Here is a 24,197-nt window from a genome sequence, read left to right on the forward strand (position 1 = left end):
GCGGGCGTTTGGGTCGTAAAGAACGTCGGGGCGACGTTAAAGCTAAACACCGTGGAGAAATATAAAAGCGACCTTGTGGGAAATCAAGTTCGGCCTAATGACTGCGCCGCGCAAACGTCGGGAATATTTTCGCAAAAGTTGATTAAAACGAGCAACCCTCCTCCTCGACGCTAAACGCCGCGCCGTCGTTGGAATTGCGCATTCGGGCTACCCTTTTCTTCCCTCGACGTACCCTCCGACATCCCTGTGTTCCGCTCTCTCACCATTCTCTCTCTCTTGTTATGCTCTCCAGCCACTCGGTTACTTTTTTCTCCTCCTCGCCCTTCCACGCGGTGGTTAATTAAATTCTAGATCGGTTGGTCGATTGTTTTAAGAAACTCCGCTAAACTCCAACGACTATACTCTTCTCCCCGCTTTTTCTTCCTCGCATTTTCCTTTCCTTTCTCTCCCTCTCGCTCTCCTCGCGACTTAATTTCGAGCAGTATCCAGTCGCGAGAGAGGGATCCGGTGTTCTTACCGAGATACAAGAAACCGATCTCGGTTTGTCCCTTTCCGATTTAGGCGAACGAAGCCCGGGGATACTTTCATCGAAATGCACGATGGCTAATTTGTATGGAAAGCTCCGTCGCTTCTGGGTATTCGTTGGTGAAAAAAGAGCAAGGCCTGTAACCAGGTCGATACATTCGCGAGTGGCTTTATTAAAACACGCGAAGCTGGACCGAGTTTATCGGTCCGCCCGACGAAGGAAATGCCGCCGATGGCTCGTTCTTGCATTCTTTATCGTTCACGGTTTACATCTAAATTAGCGCTTTCCTGGTCCGGTCTGCCAAAGTTCACCGTCCGCCTCTGACCAACTTCCCTCTCGCTCTTCTCAATTTACTTTCTCCTCCTGCCTTCGCCACCTTTCCACCCCCTTTCCACCCACCTTCCTCCTCTCTGACTGCTGCACTTTCGAATTTCAACCCTGCACCGGCACGCCCACGCCGCAGCAGCCACTGTAACGACTCTCGAACGAGAGCGAGCTAGTATCGTTTACGACCCTGCGAATTTTCCCAGAGGGTTATTACTCTGCGAGAAAAATTTAGGGCCGCGTCGCTCTTGATGATTATCGAGCGTGCGTAAAAAGAAACGCCGGACGGAGATCTGTCCTCGCGCGTTTACGCGAGGCCTTAGGCGAGGACGTTTTAAAATTCCCTTTGCAACCCGTTCGGAGATTCCGAGCGAGATTCCGAACGAGATCCCGAAGGGTTTACGCGGCGCACGACGAGGGGCGACGCCGGCTAACGATGGCCGTCTTTCACGAGCAGAGCGGGAACGCGGTTAAATCCTCTAAATTTGACACGTTAAGAGTTATTTTCTCCGACGGAAAATAAATATGTAGGTCATCGACCGGTTGGTTTTCTATATACCGGCCAAATTGCACGTCACTTGCGATAAAGAGTTCGCAACGATTGCGAGCGTCTGCAGCGGCTGGCTCGTTATAAATGTCAGCCGTGTCCGCGCGCGGAGGGTACGTATTTAAAACGGCACGAGCGTGAATTCTGCAGAGAGTTTGCGGTATTAAGGCTGCACGTGACTCGCGCCGCCTGTGACCGGTCATCGTTGCCGAATAATTGCTGTCATTCGGTATACTCGGATCCAGGAGCCATCGACGGTCAATGTCGAGTGCTCGTCTTATTAACGTAACAAATTCGAAGGGTTGACGATTAAAGCTCGAAAAGCGTTCCTAAAACGAAACGCACTGCACTCTCGCGTCCCTAATTGCGTTAATTGCGCTCTGACTCCGGTTGAAACGGACAGGCTTCTAGTCGGAGCTTAAGTGGCGGGAAATTAGATCGAGACCGGTGAACGATCCTCGACGCGCTGTCAAAAGTGTTTCCCGTCCAATCGGAGGAATTTTAATTTCCTTTTATTTCTCCCTCCTATTTATACACGTCTCCTTTAATCTCTCCACGCACACCGATCGTTTCAAACTGTCAAATACCCGAGGAACAAGCGCGTCGAGGCGTACAGTTGGTCAAATAATCCGCGTGACCGTGGACAGCTAGCAACACGCGCGAACGACCTGCGCGTTGATTCCTGTTCGAGATGGAAACGTCGAATACAGCCCGGGACACCCGGTGGCTGAAAGCGTCCCAGGCACAAAGGAATCGACTTCTCGAAAATCATGTTTACCCACGGAGCATAGGAGATATCCTTCGCGATATACCTCTGAGCGAGTGAGCAAACTTTGGATGACAGAGTGCAGCGAGGAACCGTCTATAGAGGCGATGAAAAAGTCAAAGTCGATTTGGAAGAGGGAAGGAATTAAAACTGGCGAAGTTTCTTAAACAGGCTGGCTTGACAAAGGCGCGGCACCATCGAAATGGCGCTTTTTCCTCGCGATATAGAGCGTCGATTGCCAGCCCGGCAGCCAGCGTCGCGGCAGCAGTTGAGCCTGACTTTGAACCAGTGCCAGGGATTTCAATCGAGGCCGCAAGCGGCGCGAGCTTTACCTCGAGACCGTTTAAAGGCCAATATAGCGCCGGTAGCTACCTTTGCGCATCAGAGCCAGCTTTTTTTCTCCATCCAGCGCCATCCGCTTTTCACCGTCCATCAGCCGGACCCGCGACCAAGTTTTCCCCGATATCCCGAGCATCCTTTGACCCTGTGATAAGTGAGATAGACAGCTCGGAACGTTCGTTTCGAATGTTCGCGCGATGACGATTCGGAGTATCAGACGACACTTTTAGGCTAAGAGAGTAGATGACAGAAATTTGCGAGGGAAGTTTGGCTAGGACGATGGAAGTTCCCCGAGGGACGGATACGAGGAGAGACGCGGGTGTATTCGAAAGCAAGGATTAACCGAGTTCAACTGCGATTTAATCTCCCTCGATATGACGTTCCTCGGAGCGGTTGCCAGCTGCTTCGTCCGCGTTCCTTTGATCCTGTCGATAAATTAAATCAACGAATCGGGTCATTCGCCTCGATCGATCCTCAGTCTGGAAACAATCTCCGCGCCTCGAGCAATCCTGATCGCTCGAAATTTCCTTTAATCTCGTTATTTTCTAAAACTTCATCCTTTTCGAGCCATCAAAGAGTTACTTACCGATGTCTCCCGGTGCTCGTCGAGTCCTTTAATTCCCGCAGCGCGGGACAACTGCGCTTTTCGTCAGCCGCCTGTTAGCTAATTATGCTAGCAAGCGTTCTCTGGCAGAAATAAAGGAAGCGGGAGAGTAATCCAAGCAAGTTGGCCAACGTCTTCCGAGCGGTGTTCGCGAGATACGAGAAACAGGGGATCGTTAACGTGGCCTGCGAGCAGTCGGACACTCTCGAGACGGAGAACTGGAAAAAAAGCAAGATTAAGAAAAACTGCGAGAACTGGGAAAGACTGCGAGGAGTGGCTACCTTGACCGTGACATTAAACGCATCACCGAGGACTCCAGAGACGACCGTGTGTCCCCGACACGTGGGCTAGAACGGAGTAAAGATCGGTCTATCGAGGAATCTTGCCATAGTCAGCGGTCGTTCAACGAGGAGCGACTCTCGTTTGGAAGGCAAGGAACCCGAGCAATGGACCGATCGACAGATAGAGACGCTAGCTGGTCCAGTGGCAATCGGAGTAATTCGTCGGCGACGAACTGACGAGTCGGTCGTAACGACTCCGCTTTCGGGCAGGGATGCGGCAGCCGCGGTATATCGGGAAAGAGAGCGGAAGAAGGAAAGGGTGGAAGGTAAAAACGAGGAAAAGTGGCGCTTTCGCGCAACCGAGCGTTCTCGAGCGTTGCCAAGGAAATGAAAAAGAAGAAGTGGCGCGGTAGAAGAGGACGTCGAGCGGGGAGGGCAGCCAGTTTAACCCAGAAATCCTCGAAAGTGCATAAGCTTTGTCGTGGAATGAGCTTAGTTAGGGGAACGTTAGCCCAGCGGAGCGTAAAATACGGTCGTAATAATGTTTGTTCATAGCATTTCTGATGCAGCCAGGGCTGCACAGCCGTGTCGTTGCGGCGCACCCCGGCGGCTTCCGCCTTCTTTCACCCTTCCGCTGTTCCCTCAGACTTCCCTGTACTCCGCTCAGCCACTTGTGGAGCATCCGATGGCTCGCGGCCCATTGACGAGCGGAAATTTGAAAGATTCCGTGCAAGAAGCACTCGCGTGCGACGCTTCTCTCCAATTGGGACGCGGGCCAATCGAAAATGGCGTTGATGCTTGTTTTCCAAACCGCGGATTTCCTTTATACCTTCGCGAACTACCTCTCAAATTCGCTTATTTATCGGCAGCACGAGACAACTTTGCTACCCGATCCCAGTGATTTCGATTCTAGCCGTTTGCATTTAACCCTTTCACAGTGTGGTAAAATCGCAAATTCAGGTCCAAAAAATGTCCAGTCTTTCTATGTTCTATCTTGAAGTGCAACGATGATAAGTGTGTAGTCTAAGCTGGCATTTTTGTTTTAATTTTTCTCTTTTTTAGCGGCGTTAGGAACGCGACAGTTCAATTCCTTGCCAGTCCTAGTGTACAAAGTGTATATTCTTTAGTTCAAACCAGCAGAATTTAGTTTTCCCTCTCTTTTTTCTTTCCTATAATTCCTACATTCGAAAACGCTTCGACATGTAATAAAAAATGTAGAAAAACCTGTTTTATATGTATCTCGTTAGTAATTAGTCCGTGTATAGTATTTGACGCTCTACTCGTGCCTGTCACGGGATAAACCATTAATGGATTAAAGCCGGAGCATTTAATTACAACGGGAAGAAAGAAAATTACCTTTTCGCGAGTCTCTTGTCACTCCGAAATGAAATTCAATTTGCCTTACAGCGCGTGAAAGGTTCCTAGTAAGAGAAACTTGCATCCGCGAATGTAGTTAAAAGATAGAAATTTCCTTTTGGAATTCTAGGTAGCGTGGATCCACGTGGACCGTCAGATGCTGTTGACCATCCACAATCGCGTGGTGGTGAAAGTACCGAGATTCTCCGTGTCCCACGACAACCAGAAGACTTGGCTGCTGCACATCAACAACGTGCAGCAAGACGACAGAGGCTACTACATGTGCCAACTGAACACGCATCCGATGATAAACCAGGTCGGCTTCCTGCAAGTTGTCGGTGAGTACGTTTAATCTTCTTTCACTGGCTTAAGGCATACTATGATTATATCGTTACACGCGCCGAAAGCGCTCCAACAGCCTTAACGGGAATAGCTCGCGAGGCGGTCAAGGGAATTACTTTGCGAAAGCTTCTTTCTAGCTCGATTCCAACGAAAGACGCTTAAACTCGGAACAACTTCGTAGCTTTCAAGTGGACTAATTGATCTCTCGCGTTCTCCTCTTTTCCCCCTCAGTCCCGCCCAACATTTTGGACTCCCTGTCTACCGAGAGCACGGTGGCCGTCCGTGAGAATCAAAACATCACGCTGACGTGCAAAGCGGATGGATACCCGACCCCGAAGCTGATGTGGAAGAGAGAAGACGGCCAGAGCATAAGCATCAGCCGGCACAACAAGGGTGAGCCAATTTCCAAATTTTCCCACTCGAAATCTGTTACGTTGTCCGAAAATTACATCGAACGACGCACAAGCGCGTGGCGGTTCTTAAGTTTCCGCTCATTGACCGACCATTTCATTTTTCCAATTAGCAAAAATCGCTGGAAAATATGGAATCCGTGGCACGGTGTATTTATTCGAGCGCGATTCTGCGAAAGCGATTCTTCGAATATTTGCGTGCCGCTGTTCGTCCCAATTAGCGTAAATTAAACGAATTGCGAGCTGTTATGTACAGTTTATGACTCCTCCGATTCGAAATCGCTTCGTTTTTTCATGCCGCACGCAGCTCGGAAATGCGACATTTAAAACGGAAAAATTGCAAATTCCGCGTCGCGCGTGACGCGTAACCGTTGCACGTTCGAGTACGCGTAAAATATCGTGGTCGTTGGAACAACAGGAGGGACGGGCCGCCAACTCCAAGGATGGAGATAAAAATTTCAATTGTCGAGAATAAATCGGCGCCGTGAAGCGTGTTCGGTCGTTCGATCAAAGCCGTTTCCATTTTCCCGATGCGAGGACGTCTGATTCCTGGTAAATCGGGGCGTCCTCCATGTTCGCGCAATCAGAAATCCAAACGATCAACCTCCGGGTCGGCGCTACTGATAAACGCTAAAACTGGAAGCGGCAGACAGATGTTCGATTTCCGGTGATTAAAGCTCGACGCGAAGCGTGACGTTCCAACAGCTAGCATCGTGGTCGAGCGTCTCCGCCAAAACGCTGCACGCGTGCAACCGGTTCCCACGTTTCATCGATTCCAACGATTGCGAGGAGGGCGGGAGAGAAGAATAAATAAATATCGATGGCGACGAAAGGGAAAGCGAAGGAGGAATAAATGCCGAGGGACGGTACCGGAAACGGAGTGCTCCGTCGCTCTCGCTGCTCCGTTTGTCATCGATTTTACGCGTCAAACAACGAAGCCCCGGCAGCGTTTCCGGTAATTTCCCTAATGCAATGGGACACGTAAATCTATTCTCGCCGACGTATTATTAGTATTGCGGTAATTACTCGTTTGCATGGCCGCCACTCCCCTCTCGTCCCGGTTTACGTGACCGCCGAATAAAACAAAGATCCCAACGAATATTTCTATAGCTGTCACGAGGTGACAGCGTCTAGCGTCGTCTCGCTGCACCCACGCGTCCATTGCAACGCGTTCGCCATTCCGATTTCGTTCCGTTTCACCAAACGTCAATTATGTCACCTTCGTAATGCAATTTTCTTCTTCGCTTTGCGGAGGTCCTCCCACGGGGGTTGCTTTTCTAGCCTTGTGTATCTATGATATGTAGAAGGTAGAACGCAAGGAAGGGATGCGTTTCGTCCTGGGCCTGCTAGTGGTGAGGCTATCCAGTAGGCCCTGCCTTAGACAGGAGATACTTAGGCAGCATAGGAACTTGAATTTATGGGAGGTCGAGAATTCGCCGAGGACTTGCGAGAAACCTGGAACCTCTGTTTTTCGAACGTTGGTCGCTGCAGCTTATTATGCAACGCTTTAATAAAAACATTAAAAATTGGATTTAAGCGCTAGTATTTACTGCTGTAATTTGTATAGCTGCCGTAAGAAGTAAGAGGTTTAGGGAACAGAGTGTACGCGAATTTATGACAAAGAATCACACTAGTTTCCGCGAGACCTGTACCAGTCCTCGATGCGCTGACTTGCCAATATCAAAGAGCAAATTATTCGTTGCGTAATGTCGAAGAAGAAGCCATTGAAAAGGAAGGTTAAACGATGAGTACGAATAAACCCATGAGCGAAAATCTAAACAGGTACACTGCGCGTATCATCCGTCAATGGCGTTGAAGTCGAGCGACGAACGGTGCACATGACACGAGACAGCCTAGACGATGGTGTAACATGGAACACTTGTCATCGCAGTTTTCGTTCTCTGAAATTATAACATCGTTGGGTGGTCAAAGCAACGATACGTCGTGCGTCGAGATCGGTGTTCGTTAATTGAACGCAAGAGTGGACCATCTCGCGGATCGGCCGCGATAAATCGCGGATTTTACGCGACAGAAGCTGATGTATATGCCGGGGTACGCGTGACCCCGTTGTCGCGAAAATGCGTTTAATAACGAACGTTTTGTAGATGCACGCGCGATACAGGATCGCGAGGAGCTGCCGAGGGGTGGCGAACTACGGCGGGAAATTGCAAATTAATTCGCCGATGTGTTTTCGCGATAGGAGACAGCATAATTCCTAATATATCTGTCGCACGGCCTCGTTCCCGCCATCTCGCATGCCGCTTGTTCATTTTTAAACCAACACGCGCTCATCGCGCCAGATTTCACCGGGGACGCGCTCGTCGCGTAAATTTTTATCAGCCTGTCCCATCTTTCCCCACTCTCCCGCGTCGAAAATTTCATTCGCTATTTGCCAAATTCTTTATTCACACGGTTCGTTATTCGCTTCCACCGGCATCGCGTTCGCGCGCCCCGTCCCCCTCAAAGACAATCGTAAACCGATTATTTTTCGCGACGAACGGACCAACGATAAAGGGACCGAAGCAAAATCGAATTTTCGGGGAAGTTTTATCGGTAAAATAGGCGAAAAAGTCCGCTCCTGGGCCTGGTGTAACGCCAATAACCGACCCATCGAAATATGGCCGCGAGTTTCGTACCCTTCCTATCATCGATGAGATAAGAAATATCGATACGATAAATATCGTTACTCGGTCACGGACGCTGCCAAAAAGAGTTGCAACTGAGACTAACAAGTTTTGAAAAATTTGAAAAATTTGGAAAATTGTGGGAAATCGAACGCTCCGACTCTGGCAAATCGCGTAACAGGATTTATTACGAAATTCGTAATAACATGTCGCCGGAGTGCGTTTTATTCGCCATTACGTCTTCTTACATTGGGCTTTGGTTATACTCGAGGACAAAATACTAAGAGAATTACTAAGAATCCAGCAATTGGTGCTGTCCGAGCTCCGGAGTAAAGAGTATTAATTACATACGTGCACCCCGTGCGTCATTAGGAATGTAATTAGACACTCGTATAATTTTAACGTTTCATGCGAATTCATATTCCTCTGTTTTTAATATCTCGTTCTCTCCACTGATATTAAAAATCCACTCTTCTCCTTTTTCAATTTGGTACAAAATATCGTATTTTATACACTCGGAATGGCTCCTGATATAAATACGCGACAGTGGGAAATGTGCCCGAAGTTTGAATAATTTCGCAGAGAAGATTTCAAATTTTTACCTCGTAGCGCGGAATATTAACAATCGCGTTATTATTCGTACAGAGGAAGGGATTTTTGGCATAGATGGATAGACGAAGATTCGTCGAACGTTGCTGCAGATGACCGGGGAGAAAATGGCAGATGGGCCCGTCGTGTGTGACATAATGCGATGGTCCGCGAACGGCTGCGTGCATGCGCGTCTGCTTCCCCCTGACCGTATTATTAATAATGCAGTTGCGTGTTTGCACGGACGTGACTGCTGCCAGCGTGCGCAGCATTTTCTCGGATACGTTCGTGCAAACAGCGTACAAACGGGGTGTGTGCCTAGAAATTTTCATAACGACTGCTCGCACCGCGTATACGTGTATCGATAAGGAATCTAAGAAATTGTGGGCATTAAGCTTGCCGGGCGGATCGCGCGATAATTCGCGGAATAAAACGCAAATGACCGCGTGGTATTCGGCAGCTGCGTTCTCGACGAGTCGCAACGTCCGGAGTTCCTAGGAAAAACGCTTTTCCAACGAACGATAACTCGATCGCGTAGATGCGGTACAACGCGCTAAAAGTGGGAAAGAAATGGAGAAAAAAGGGAGGAAAAATATCGCGAGACAGGTAGATAAGCCAGACAGAGCTTGCACGAAGATAGCCGAGCAAAGCTGCCGGAGTAAAGGTTTCTCCTTCGGCTGGTTGTTTCTTAAATGTCGTACGGATTAATCAACGCTCGAGAGCGCGACGCTACGCCACTGCTGCGACGTGGCTGACTGTCAGTGGCGCGAGGAGCGGCGGTGGGGGTAATCAAGGGGCGGTCCTGGGTGGGAAGCATCGGCGCCGAGGTGAAAATTATGCACGCATACGGTACGTCCATGAAATATTCACCGGATGCTAAAGATGCGTAACGGTTCCACGCCGTGGCCGTTTTCGGAGGAAATTAAACAGAATCCGCCGTTTATGTTTAATTTGATAACCGGGCGAAAGGTGATGGCGGTAAATAGGTATCTCGCAAGGTTGCGAGAGTGGGACAGGGACCCGCCTCCTTAACCGTTTAAAGTTTTCCAAACACGTAATACGGCGAGGCTAAAACTTTAATGCGGCACAGCCTAGTTTCGCTACGTGGGATAATTCCGTGGCTAAGTTGACCAACTTCCGGCAGTCCTGGCGGACTCTCTGTCATCGTAAAACTAGATGGATTAAAACCAGTCAGTGCTATAGATCAGCGAGGTCCTCGGGGAAGAACCCTGAGTCCTGGCGTCTGGACACCGAAGCATCCGAATGTCAGGATGTCCCAGGTGGCGCAGACATTAGCCCACGGGTAACGTGCACGTGCACCAACCGCCGTGTTAGGCTGACGGAGCTGCTGTGGTTTGCCTGTGCGGGTCAAACGTCCTTCCATCGGAGGCAACTTGTATGCACCTAAAAGCCTGATGACGTTTTACGTGCCACCGTTGCCTCTCACACCGTCGCTCTGTTCTCGATACTTTCAGGAAACGCGATACAAACGGCTCGCTTACAATTTACTGATAATCGATACCAGCGAAATTCGGTTAGAGGTCTCCGGCAGATGAAGCGTATTCCACGATTTACAGCGCGACTTATTCCACGACTGAAACTTTCCAACGATCGGCCGAGGATGCTGCTAATGCGACACGGAACATCCACGGAACTCCGGAATAAGAATATCGACAAGCAACGGTTGCATAACCGGCATCTCGAAACGAATCGCGAGGAAGAAGGAGAGCTGGAGGACCACGAGGAGAAAGGGATCGGTGGAACGCATCGCGGAGATAGGAAGCAGCTCGTAACTTTGACAGTCAGTGGTGCAGTGTCGGGGCCTGCTGGATTACAGGAAATTCCGCATCATCTTGTTTCGCGCAAGTAAACACGCCGAACCGAATCATCCATCTGAAAGATTACGTGAAACGGAGTAGACCATAACTGAAATTCAAGGCCCTTGCTCGAGTAAATATCTCGGACACGCGATTCCTCTGCAACCATCGTCTGTATTAGCAAGCTGCCTCTTCGTGGACAGTGTAATTTCATTGAACGACGATTGTTGGTTCGCGGAATTAATCGACGAAGCGGATCGCGTCGTCTTAGCCGTGGGAATATTCGGACTTCAATCCTTAATTATCTCGATGCGAAGCACGAAGGAGTTTGACAAGGGACAGAGGAAACGACATTCGCTAATTTGAATATCGCGTTTACGTGAATTTGAAAATGAAACGAAACAATTAGCCGGTAAGCTATCATGCTCGGTAAGTAGAAGCGATAGCTCCGTTCGCTAATCCGTGTCAACGTTTTGTTGTTCGCAATTAACCGAGCCGAGAGCGGCGAGTAGCACCGAAGCTTTAGAGCTTCTCGCTAGGATGAATCGCTTGGGCGGAGCTTCCAAATAAGAAAGCTGTTGCTCCTCTTCCGCTTCTTCTTCTTCTTCTATTTGCGGATTCTTCGCCACTCTAATTTCTGCTAATTAAAACGGTCTGCCTTCTGCAAAGCGTGTAGCGGCCGCGGTGCAGCGAGTAAAGTCATAAAATACGCGGAAAAGGGTAGGGAGAGAAGGAAAATTGTGGCAGGGAAGCTAGAGCGGAAACGCACGAAGGAAATTTAAAATTATCCGGCACGAATCGTGAGCTGGCTCTTTGCGCTGTCAAAGCTCGTACTCGGTCGAAGTATCGAACGAAGGCACAGTTGAACGTCGTCCTTTCTCCTGCATGGCAAATTATCCTGCTCGTGGAATGACGATCCGTTGCCCCTGCCAACTTTGTTCGTTAATTCTCCCTTCGCTGGCGAAACTTCGCCGGACCCTGTCGGTAGATTTACGTCAAACCAAGCTCAAAGCTCGTCCCCTGAAAAGCGTGGCCCGTAAAAGGGCATCATACGAGACACGTTGCTCGGTGATGCTCGTGGAGCTTTTCCGCGACGAGGTTAATGCAATCCGGAGACTAATTACGCGTTCCTAAAGCTTTTTCAGCTGGACACGCGATGTATCGTCGATAAAGCTTGTAACCGTGAGCCCAACGCAAACGTTATACCAGTAATCTCTTTCGGATTACCAAATAAAATGGCCAAGAATACCTTTCCCCGTAAAATATGACTCTCTTCGAAAGGATCAAAAGCTCCAACTATCATCCTTTGTCTCGATATTTCCTCTGTCATTTCTCTAATTAATTTCACCGATGATTCATAAATACCCGGCAATTCCTCTGCTAACCTATCGCGTTATTCGATCGAGTACCAGGAGACAAGAGGTACACCCAGCCAAGCTCTAACCTTGACGAGGCAATTAGCGACGTAGAGCGACGTCTCAAACTTCGAGTCCTCCTCCAGCTGGACAAAACGTAACGCCATTCCCGACTGTCCCACGTTCCCTCGGATTATCACTTTGACGTGGCTCATCGACATGGAAATCCGACCGATATATAACAAGCGACATCCCATACCTAATATCGTTCAACGCGGATTCAACGCGGATAGTGAAATTCCGCGCGCGCGGCCGCGCCGCGAGTTACAGGCTCGTTAAAAGTTACCGACGCCAGCGAATCGGAAAGCTGCGAAACGATTCGAGCAGAGACGCGACATTATCGGCTCGCCATTCGATCGCTCGTGTCCACATACACACACACACGCACACACACACAGACACACTTGACACGCAAATTCGCGAGAAACTTTTTTCCTCCGACTGGCTCACGAACCAGACTCGTTTCCAAGCTTCCCTACGGGTCAATGGCTCTTGATTGACCGATCTTCTGCTACCATTCCAACGCTGGCACAATGCGAGCCGGCGAGGAATCTAGCCCGGTTCTCGGCGGAGGATAAAGTTCGAGGACAAGGATCGCGAATCTGCTCCGCTCCGCATCGGGCCAGTGATGTGAAACTGGCGCACCGACATGGGTCACGAAGCACAGTTTTTAGGCAGTCCACGGGCCAGGGAAAAATTCATCGATAAAAAAAGTTATTTACGTACGCTCGAAACTTCAGCTTCCACGTTTATTTTTAATATCATTTTTTCCCCCTAATTTTCCTCGCAAACTCGGCAATTTTATCATTTTGGTCGAATTAATCTCGAGCTTTGGCTAGCAACCGGACCGCTGACGATTCTCCCAGGTCGAGTGTCACGAACCGTTAGTGGAACCGATTTCAAAGCTCGAAATTTAGGGAAAATTGTTCGAATTAACTCTGATCGAGGTATAGACTGCGTGGCTGTATCGAAAAGCACGTTTGCAGAAGAATATAGCAATACTCGGACAGTGCGTACAGCGGTAATATACTGTGGGGAGGTCCTGAACCCTGAAGGGCAGGACGAAAGGAAAAGGAGGGGATGCATTTTGTCCTGGGTCTGTTACTGGACTCATCGATAAGCCTATCTTAGACGTGGATACTATTGCAAAGTCTGGAAATTCTCTATATAGAAAACGGGGGGTTTTTACCGAAGACTTGCGAGAAAGTAGAAATTTATTAACGAGGGAGAGAATGATGCCACCACGATACCTTTTGTAAGGTGTAAAAGCAAAGAATCGCTCTGATCCATTTTCGAATCCGAATTTGGGACTCGTAACATCGAACCATCGAGTTTCACGAAACGGATGAATAGAGTGGCGCAGAGCAGCTGCTGGAAACTACTTCTTCATCGGGGTAAACGGACACCCGCGTCATTACCGCGAATCGCAATGTACACAGGCGCGTCGATATATTTCGTACATCGACGCACGCTAGGCGTATACCCGCGTCCGCGGGTTCATCAAACGGCTACTCGACCGGTTTATAACTGCATCGAGGCTAATCGTCCTTTGACTATCCTGCGCGTCCTAATATAGCCGGCTGCTGCAGCCGGTGCAACATCCGGGGAAGCCGACTCGGTGCCCGTGAGAGATTACTCCGCTATCTTCCATCCGCGGGGTTGAAGGCTGGTAAATTAAAGAAATAAAGGCGCTTTTGTTTCCCGGAATTTAATGAAGCCGCGGGAACAAACGTTAGCGGGAAGATGAACGGAGTCAGCCTGCGAAACGCAATCTTATCTGCGTCAGACGTAGGAATTCCGATGCAAACGAGGCCTTTCCCTTTTTCGTTAAGTTTAAACAAGGGAAATTAAACGCGACCGGGTCGTTCCGGCTGTTAGGACGCCTATTCGCAGGTTTCGTGACGCGAATCGTGCCACGGTTTTCTCCGCTCGCTTGAGTTACGGTAATGAGAACCCAGGTCCTTCGAGGAAGGGCGATAAGCACCGTGGTCCCTGGAGTCACTAACCGCGGCTATCTAGCTCTACTGACGATGGAAGAGGGCGTTATTTCGGCAGTTGTCGCATGCAGAGAAGATCGTCCCGCGCCCCAGTAGATGGATAACGCATTGGTCAGACGTCGTTCCTTCGAGGAGTGTATATTAAAATAAAATCGACGGCGCAAATCGTTCGGTAAATGGTAACGTGCGCGACGCGGAGGCCGCAGGCGAGTTATCGGCGGGAAAATGGAACGGGACGGGTTGGGGCGTTTTTCGCGCGGATCGAAATTCAGCGTTGATCAAGCGTCGAACCACGGCGGAACGATCCATTTGAAAAATGAAGAGTTACAACTGAGTCGGACGGCCGACGCGCGGCCGTGTAAATACGTACGTTCCGTCGCGCGACGCAGGATTAAACGGCGCCCACGCAATATTTATACTTCATCCTATTTATTGCGCTTGGCGAGTATTTACACATAAATACCGATGTTTCGGTGTATGGCAATCGTGTCAATATTGTATCGATAGCGGGCGGGAGTCGCGACGCGCGTCGCAATATCGCCCGGTGTCCGGCATCCATCCGGCGTAATTAAATGTCGAGTAATGATTGACGAACCGCTGCTCGTAGTTTGCTGTTTCAAAGTGGCTGTTCGCCAGCGTTCGAGCGTCATGCAGCCGCGTCGAAACTCGGAATTCCCTGGCGAGAAAAAGCGAACGGAAGAAGGGGGAGGGGGAGAGGAAATGGACGAATCGTCTTTCATCGAACGTCCAGACGAATTAAACGGCATGGATCGAAAGGAGGTTAATTTGTTTACGCCGTTCGGACAGTTTCACGTCCAATTAGCCAGCCAGCCATTCGGCCTGCATGAATGTTGCAGGATCGAGTGGCGCGGACGCCGCGCCATGTCGCGTCGCGCCACGCCACCGCGACGCGGCTATTCGACGCCCCCAGAACGCCTATCGAAATATCCTCGATTGATCCAACTGCGAACGGAAGATCTAGCGGGAAGAACGAGCGAGAAAGAGCGTGGGAATAAAAATATCCCATTGCGATGCGTGGATAGCGAGCGCCAGTTAATATTGTCCCTTGACCCCGATTGTACTGGCTCGGCCACGACGCCAGAGGAATCCGAATTGTTATCGTTTGCGTGAACGTTAACAGGCAGAATAATCAATATTTGCCGATACGACCGAAATTCACCGGCCTCCGCTAGACGCTTATGATGTTGATTTGGTATATACGATATTGCCGGACAAATAAACCGCGTGGATATTCGATTACTCTTTCATTTGCTGTTTGTTTAATCGCCGTTAGCCTATAATTTTACACCTCGACTAGCTTATCTTTTTATCCATCCACGTTCGTCGCAATCCCACCCTCCTTAATCGAATAATAAAACCAAAATGAACGTCGAGCCGGTGGCCATTTACCTCGCTTCCGCGCTGAAACCATCTAAACTATATAGTTTATCCCACAGGACCAAAAATACCCGTTAAATTCAGATCCTGTCGCGCTAAATGATTAACAGCCATTTCACACGGCTTTTCAAACCGATTTCCTCATTTTGCGGAATTGGTTATAACCACAAGCGGGATAATAATATTCTTTATTCGACGGGTAATAAACGAAAAATACACAGGGGCGGGTTGACACTCGCGCGAGGGGGTGGATTTTTCCCCAATACCGCTTTCGATTCTCACCAATTTCGCGGAATTATCGAATTATCACGGACCTTTGAAGTTGGCGAATTATCGGTAATACGGTTTGAGGAGCCACGCTTTCGGTAAATGCTAAATAACACTCTTCCGACGAATTTTACGAGATAGGCATCTCTGAAAATGAACGTGAACCTCGTACAATATCATCACGCTTCTGTAACCTTAAAGCGGTATGTGTACGGTATAAACGAATTTATTAACCTGTGGGGGTCCCCCTCACGGGGTTACGATATTCTCTTGTTGTTCCTACGGTGCTGTCTATTGGTATTCCCTTGAATACCGTGTTACGGCACGGGGGAGGGGTGCGTTTCGTCCTGGGCCTGCTGGTGGACTCGTCAGTATGGCTTCCTACCAGTCCCTGCCTCAGACGAGGAATACTTAGGTAGCATAGGAACTTCTATTTATGGGAGATCGAGAGTTCGCCGAGGACATGCAAGAAACCTTTTGGCGAGGGTGAGAATAATGCCGCTACAGACCTACCAAAAAGTATCCTAAACCGCTCTGCTCCTCTTCGAACAATAATTTATTCAAAGTCCTGTAAGCGTGTTCGAAAGACTTAATTTCGGCTCTTCCTGTAATCCAAGACTCGGCAGATGCCAAAACGGAATCGACGCTCGGGAAATTAAGCAGAAATAATTTCTCCATCCTCCAAGAGGGTCGGTACGCGATCGGACAAGGTACAAGGGAAAATCGTAACGAGAAATCGCGCGGTGTAACTACTCGGTCGTTGGGTGAAAAAGGGAGGAAAAAATAAAGTGGCGCAGAGAAGTGGAATTAGTCTCTGTTAGCGTTCTTTTTCCGTTAGCGATTTCCGCTGGCGTGCCGCGCTCGCTGGTCCCCGGTATCGCATTCCGCCACGAGAATTGCGTTACCCTGCGAAACCGAAGTTAAAACGAACCCTGAAACAAGTTGCAACGATATTCTTCCACGCGACACACCGGGTATAACCTCCGATAATGAAGTTTCTGCCTGTCGCCGGCCGTTATGCGGCATAAAAATTTCAATGAAACTCTTCCTTCGAAATGGCTATTAGCAACGGTCGGCCCGATGTATCGATTTGCATCTCTCTCCGCTTTGAACGAGTCGCTTCTCTCTAAACACTCTTCTGCTACCAATAGACGAATACATTAATAGAGAATGAAGCGATGGCGAAATAAACTCGTATAGGAAGTCGATATCGTGCCGATAAAAGGAAAACGATCGCGTCCCTTTTTACTCTAATCACCGATAAACCAGTGTCCAACAGACATGTCCCGATACCTTCTCGAGCCAACTTTTACTGCCACTTTGCGATACTTCTACGTTTCGCAGAGGCGGAAGAGTTCCTTGACGCGTTGCGTGCCACGCAACATGGCGGCGTGTCGCATTGCGTTTGTATATAGAAGTCCTCGCAAAGTTATGAGAAATTCTTCTTTCGATACTTAGTCTAGTAATAATGGTACATCGCACGGTTATTTCCGATCGACAGGGAAAAATAAGAAAAGCTGAAACTCAGGTGTGGTACTCGAGGCGTTAACCCCATGATCGGTGAATGAAACAGCAATAGGATCTCGAAAAATGGAGTAAAGAGAGACATCGAAAAATCGATTAAAAATGGCCATCTAGATCGTGGTAGGTTCAGTATTAAATTTCGTATTAAATTTCGTAATTTGTATTTCGATAGTCCAATAATGACCACGGGTGCGTGGGTATAATTAGCACGAAGTATATTGAACAAAAGAAATAAGTTACATATACATTTGTGGTGACCATCCTTCTCACCCTCGCCAATAAATGGCTTCCAACATGGAGATTCCAGGACTTTCTCGCAAATTCTCGGTAAAACCTCCGCTTCCTATACATATAACTTTCCAATATTCCAATCGTACCCTGTTTAAAGTAGAGCCTGCTTGGTGACCTTATCGATGAGTTCACTAGCAGGCCCTGGACGAAACGCATCCCTTCCTTTTGCTTTGATCCCTTCCAGCACCACCGCGACACAGAGGATACCTGCATCAAGTGACAGTAGCAACCCCCAAATGGGAGGATTCCCAAAATATTGCTACACAGAGGAGAGGTGTCCTGACCGCCCAGTGACCTAGGTCTACTCTTTGGTGTCTACGACTAAGGCGGGAAATTAGAATACCAACGATTATCGTTACGATATACACGGATAGGCATACATGTGTCCAAGGGTTGAGGAAAAATTTTCTTGGGCAAGAGGGTGATGGGAAGGGAAAATGTGGAGGGTCAGACAGCAGAACTGAGAGAAGAGTGGCGGAATCACGGAAGGATCTTTCCCGTTGGAGGCACGCGAATGGCGAGTAAAGGACGAACGGTGGAACGTTATCTCGTGGGGCTAGGGTGGCAGCCGGAAGCAGGGAAATTCAGGGTAGTCTCTCAATTATTCGTGGGCATCGATCGGCTGCCTTGGCGGACGCGAGCGTTCCGGAGAGTGTCGCCGGTGTCGTACACGCGGAAAGACAGTTTGGCAGAGCATGTGTCTCGTGAAAGAAACATCGTTGGCCTCGACGCTCTAATGGCCGGGAGGGTTAATCGCGACTGGAAGGCGAGTAAAGCCGGAATAAAGCCTGGTAAAGATTTATGAACGCACGGTGAAAAGAGGAGATTGCTGATTCGCGGCGCGGCTGCCACGGGATTTCATCTGTCCGCTCGGGGATTCGCGTGGTTCGTGATTGTTTTCCAAAGAGCGGCGCCGATTGGATAGAGTTAGCGGCTCGAACGAAGAAAAACAATCGGCGCGATTATGCGACGCCGTGCAACGCTGCGGCGGGTTGGTGCAAACCGGTTGCTCGTTCGCTGCGCGAATCTCTCGGGGAAAATAAGAGAGAAAATAACAGGGAGACGTTTGCGAGAGGCGCGAGAAGTGTTTCGAAAAATTTGAATAGGGAACCGGTCTACGCAAGGTCTCGAAGAACCGGATAGAGATTTATGAACGCTAACGAGTCGCGTCGTGGAAGTTGGATCGGATATTGTCGGGCGGTAGTAAAAAGGACCCTCTTCTTTCTTAATTTATCGACTTTCATCGGCGCTCTCGTTAATTATTTTCACGGATAAACGTCGTAAGGAACCGTGGTCGTACCCGGAGCCAGGTCCTCGTAATCCCCGCGGAAATATTTTTTCGACCGTATTACCGTCGCGTCCTTGCCATCGTCGTCGCGGGAATCAGAGGGCGAGACGGAGGAGAGGGTGGTAGGGCGTATTTTAATAATATTTGACGTTTAAACACGGAAAAGTACAATCTCTTTGCCCTCGCGGGTCGAGGAAAGTTTGAACGAAGTGGAAAGACACAGGTCCCTGTCCAGGGGAACCGTCGCCGCGGTGATTCACGGTAGTTAAGCAGTCGAGAATTACCTGCTGCAACTTTTTCCGAGCAGAGGTGAATTAAACGATCGCAACCGTCTCTACCGGCTGTTCCTGAAACGTATCCAAACTTTGCTTGCTGGAGTATCGCGTTAATTGTTTTGCACGTTCGTTCCTTCGCATTTGCTGTGCGTGCCACGCTCGGTCGCGACTTCTTAGCGCTCTTCTCGTTTCTTTTCTTTTCTTCCTTATATATTTTACTTCCTTTTCTTCTTCCCTTGTAGCGCGACAAAGAACCAAAGATTTTCGGTAAATTTCGAGAGAAAATAGAAGGAAATCGCGTTTCGCAGAATACACGAGGAACTCATATATGCGTTTGACGATAACAACTGATAGAGCCGAAAGATCCATATATATATTTCACCTAAACGCATCGCTGTGGTCACATATGTAGGATACTTTTAGATTTTATTAGGGTGCGATGGTCAATAGGACCCGTTAAGATACGGCTGCCAGATGGGCCGTAGGAGGTCGGGGCCCGGCCACGTGTGGCGGCTTCGCGCAACCCCGGCTTTCCTTGTACATCGAGGGTATCACGGCCGGCGTTACCTCTTGGGGTCCCCGTGAGGGTGACCTTTCGGAGGGCCTGACCCGGAAGGAGGAGTCTCCTTCACTCCTGATCTTGGTGCGGAGAGAGTTTCCTCCTGCTTCGGGGGAGGTGCTTGCCTTCCAGACGGGCTTAAAAGGGCCCGTTCTGAAAGATAAACGCAGTTAAGAGTTCGAGAGTTGACAGTTGTTAAGATAGCAGGTTCGAGAGATACAGAGTTAGTTATAGAGCGAGTGACAGTTAGGTAGTCAGTGATTCGGTCAATTACAGTTCCAGTCCAGCTCTAAGTCAGTTCTCAATCAGCGAAAATTTTAGCCCAAGTACTCTGCAACGTCGTAGAGACTCTGTGACTCTACAACGAAAATATCAACGAGAATAGCGACTAAGCAGAAACGTGCACTAGCAATTTGAAATGCCTATCGCGGCAGCAACTCGACCCCTTCGTACGGTTAACTTCGAACCGTTCCGTGCGCAAAGGGTTAAAAGAAGAAAGCCTAGCCATGGCCGCTCCTCCTCGCGCGATTCTTCTACCCTCTTAATAAACGCGCTCCCTCCCGAACAAAGAGCTCGTTAATTGGAACCGCTGTCGCCGTGCGAGTACATATTTATAAAACGAAGCTAATTTCCCTTCTTCGAACGCAATTAAATTTTATCATCGATATCGCAATTTTTGCGCGAGCCGACACTCTCCAGCGTTAACCTAACGACAACCCCGGCAAGCTAATGAACGAAGCGGGAGAAGAATAAAAAGAGCACCCGGTTTTGTCCTCTGCGAGGCGTACAGGGAAAAAAGGACGATCCATTTTCTCGCAGCTGGTATGATAATGATAATAATAATAATTACGAGCCCTTTTGCCACGGCAGTTTCGCGCGACCCACTTTCCTTCTTTCCGCTTTATTCCCTCTTTTTCCTCCGCCTCGTCCCTCGCGCTTTCCTCTGTCCTTTTACCCCTCGTTCGTACTTATCCATCGAATCGTAAGACGACACGAGTGTACCGGTCGTGCATCGTCGATGAAACTTCCGGAAAGCCGATTCGGCGGGGCCGTTAATGCCTTTGAAATCGAAATCGCGAAAAGCAGTTCGTTCACGGATTCGCTGGACGGAACATTCGAGATCGGTGCCGAGCTTTTCCTTTTCCGCTCTCTTCCCCTTTTTCACCTTTTCGTCACCTCTTCTTCTCCTCTTCTCCCCGGTCGTCCCGAATTCAGGGACCGAAGGACGGCTTAACGACTTGGAAAGCGAACGACAGTTTTTGATATTCGTCCCGTAAAGGCCGGACCTTATTTTTCCCTTTCGCAGCCTTTTATCACCGCACTTCCTCGCCAACTTTTACGCCGCGCTAACTTTTTACGCGCGCGTCGCGCGAACGCTGGCCCCGGCTTCAAAATTACTCGACCGCGCGGTCAGTATTAGCCACGGATCGTCTCCGACTCGTGCCGAGGTTTCCGCGCGGATTGAAGCTCGAAAGATTCCTCGTCCCGATTATACACTGCTCTGCTTTACGATCCCGCGTCGGAGTACCGCTCGAGGTTACGGCGCTGTCCGGTTACCGTTCCCGTCGACAAAGCGACTCTAAAAGCGCGGAGAGAAATCGCGACTGGGACCGGAAACGAGGGCCAATTGGGAAAAACGCGTGCTTCTTTGGAAATTAAATATAGAGTCCCGTGTTTTTAACGAACCTGCGACGATCGACGAGCGAAGGACAAACGATGACGTCGGGAATAATAAAAAAGACAGGAAAACCCGCTCGGATAGATTGATGCGTGTTCCATTGGGTTCGTTGGTCCGCTTTTTCCCCATCCCCGTCGCCTTTTTGTTTACCCCCTGCCCCCACTTCTCTGCCTGTCTCGCTCACTCTCCCTCTCTTTCTCTCTCTCTCTCTCTCTGTGTATGTGTTCCTATACTTCCTTTTTTCCGTTTTCTTTTTTTTTTTACAACCAGTCACGGAAAAAGGGTTTCATTTAACCGAAAAAGTTTCGCCGATAAAACCATGGCCGGTTCCTCTTCGGAGAATCCTGTTTATACGTTTATGTCGAACGCGACTGTTTGTTCCGGGCGCTACACCATATTTGCACGGCCGACCGGGCTGAATCAATTTCTGCTTTTGGTTTCAGTGCCCATGTACGACGGCGAGCAATTAAACTTGACGAGTATCACGCGCACCGATATGGGCGCGTATCTCTGCATCGCGACCAATGGCGTGCCGCCAACAGTCAGCAAGAGGATCACCGTGGACGTCGAATGTGAGTGGATTTCAAGATACGCCACGTTCGTCATACGTTTATTCGTTTCCCTGTGTACTCTACGCCGCATGGTTTTGTCCCTTCCGATACGATACCCTTGTTCCCCAAAATATTCTATCATAGGATATATATACGATAGAATTGCGAAATTTTTACGAGTGACTAAAATTACCGGTAATGCACCATTCGAGTCAATCGTCGGAACAAAACAGTTGCCAGAAATCAGAGACGCGAGGTATGCAAATTTCGCCACGTGTTTTGATAGGAAAATGAAAGGAAATAAATCAATGTTGGCGCGAGAGCAAAAAGCAAACGGGGAACGATCGATCGTAGCGACACCTGGGCTCCCCAGCGCAGTGGTTAAACTCCTTCATCAAGGTCTCGCGGGAAAAGTTCGAAAAACGCGAGTGCGGCGGTTCGACGTGGTATTGTTTAAATTTCATTTCACGAATTGCAACGTGCCCTGGCGCGCGTCGACGTCGGCGTCGGCGTCGCTGGTCCGACGAGGAGGAAGGAAAGGGCGAGCGAGCAGATGCGCCGTTAGGAAGACCCGAGGGAAATACCGGGCAGGTCGACGGGAGCGAGCGCGTCCCGACGCTGCTGGTCATTTTTCCCTTTTATGCGTTCCATTCGTTCGTGTCACTTGACGCCAGCTTGGTGTGCGTACACGGCCAACAAGCTGGGGGGACGGGGCTCGGCGCTGTCCTTTGAATATTTAGAAGGGCGCAGACATATTTTATTTAGACCTGCGAGAAAACAGCCTGCTTCCGGCTCCCGCTCACGGAACTCCCGCTCCGGCACTTTTGTTTCCCTTTGCCTTCTGCCTGGCGCCACGCGTTTGAATAATTTTTACCCGTTTTCCGGAGATCCGTCGCTGCTGCAGCTCCCACTGCTGCGTCCCGTTCACCCCGACAAATTATCCGTACTCGACTGTTCGATCGTCCCGCGTATCACCCCGTGGATCGGAATTACAGCCACGAAGGATAATAACTTCGGATCCCCCGGGAGAAATGGCGGCCTCCCGGGACCGGAACTGCAATCCCTCGCCGCGTCCTGGCGAACAATTTATTCCGGGTCAACCGTCCATCCATGCAGGCATCGGAGAATAAACTTCCTCCTTCTTAATCCAGATTACATCCGAAAGAGATTTCCGTTTCACGTATTCCACTAGCGTCACTTGCGACCGCTTTGTTCAACAGCGTGTTGGGAAAAAGGGGACGATACCGCGGGGCAAAGTGGCTGGCTCTTTTGAGCGCTTAGGGGAGACATATTTTATTCGAGTGCACGAGATAATCTCGGTTTCCGCGACGATCGCGAAAGAAGCAGCCTCGGTATCCCGCTTGTTCGTCTTTCCTGCGAAGATGTCGTCGTTTTAAGTCAACGTCCCGCGCTTCTTCTTTTCTACCATCTCTGTCTGCTCGGAAATTTTTCTGCCATCGATTGCCCGCAAGGGGAAACCCTTTGCGCGACGTTCTCAGCGTGCACCGAATCCTCGAGCGGAGTCACGGATTCGCCAAACAAGCGTAACGACGTCCCGTCCTCCGCGCAAATCCTGTTCTTTCAAACCGAGAGAGCGGAAATGGAAAATATTCCTCGGCTCGTATCGACGCTGGAAATAATCATTCCGATAGGGAGGCGATAAAAGAGCCGGCCTCGCGGAGAATGGGCTTTTTTGCGGCAAGTGAAAAATGAGGGATGAAACGGTTGTCTGGGATTACCGGGGAGGGACCGCGGAAAAAGATATTCGATCAACGCGCGGATCCGAGGTGTCCTTGCAGGATTACAAAAGTCCCGCGATCGTCCCGCCTAATGCTCTTCGAAGCCTCCTGGGGGGCATTATACAAATTCTAACCAGCCTTGGACAGGCTAAAGTGACAGAATAAACGATTCGCCGCGGCGTTTCTCGAGCTTTTTATTCCACTCGTTTGCCAGCTTCCTTTGTGGACCGACGCTGGCTTAGTTCCTCCTTGCTTCTTCACAGGCAACCGAAAGTCTTTGGATCCTAAATTCGTGGTAAATCTGACAGTTGCGTATGTACATTGATTATGTAACGGATAAACCGTTCTTCAACTGCGAAACGTACCTATCTTCACGGTACCTCGCTAACCTCGCAAAGAGTTGGTTCGAAAGTCTTTGGACGTTGATACGTTCTAGACGCTAAATTCCTCATCGAGATTCGTACTAAATCTGACAGTTGCGCATGTACATTGATTATGTAACGAATAAACCGTTCTCCAACTGCGAAACGTTCCTATCCTCACGGTACCTCGCTATCCTCGCAGAGAGTCAGTTGGAAGCGTCTCGCAACGTCCCGAAAGAACGCTGGAGGAGCCCAAGATCCGATCGATACAGAGCTTAGGCAAGATTGCGAACGCACGAAAGCGATTCATCGTGAGTTGACGTCCGATG

General features: G+C 49.4%; 1 protein-coding gene across 1 annotated transcript in view; it reads left to right on the forward strand.

The window, feature by feature from the left end:
• The window catches only part of LOC108549230 (Dpr-interacting protein zeta), a 284,709-nt gene that overhangs the window by 224,419 nt on the left and 36,093 nt on the right, over positions 1 to 24,197 (forward strand). Inside the window, exons 4-6 of the mRNA XM_017902519.1 lie at positions 4,874 to 5,081; positions 5,317 to 5,478; positions 21,660 to 21,788. Of these exons, the coding sequence (XP_017758008.1) occupies positions 4,874 to 5,081; positions 5,317 to 5,478; positions 21,660 to 21,788 (499 nt within the window). The remainder of the gene's footprint in view (positions 1 to 4,873; positions 5,082 to 5,316; positions 5,479 to 21,659; positions 21,789 to 24,197) is intronic.

The sequence above is a fragment of the Eufriesea mexicana genome, unplaced genomic scaffold (assembly GCF_001483705.2).
Source record: "Eufriesea mexicana isolate 0111107269 unplaced genomic scaffold, ASM148370v2 scaffold1852, whole genome shotgun sequence".
Lineage (NCBI taxonomy): Eukaryota > Metazoa > Arthropoda > Insecta > Hymenoptera > Apidae > Eufriesea > Eufriesea mexicana.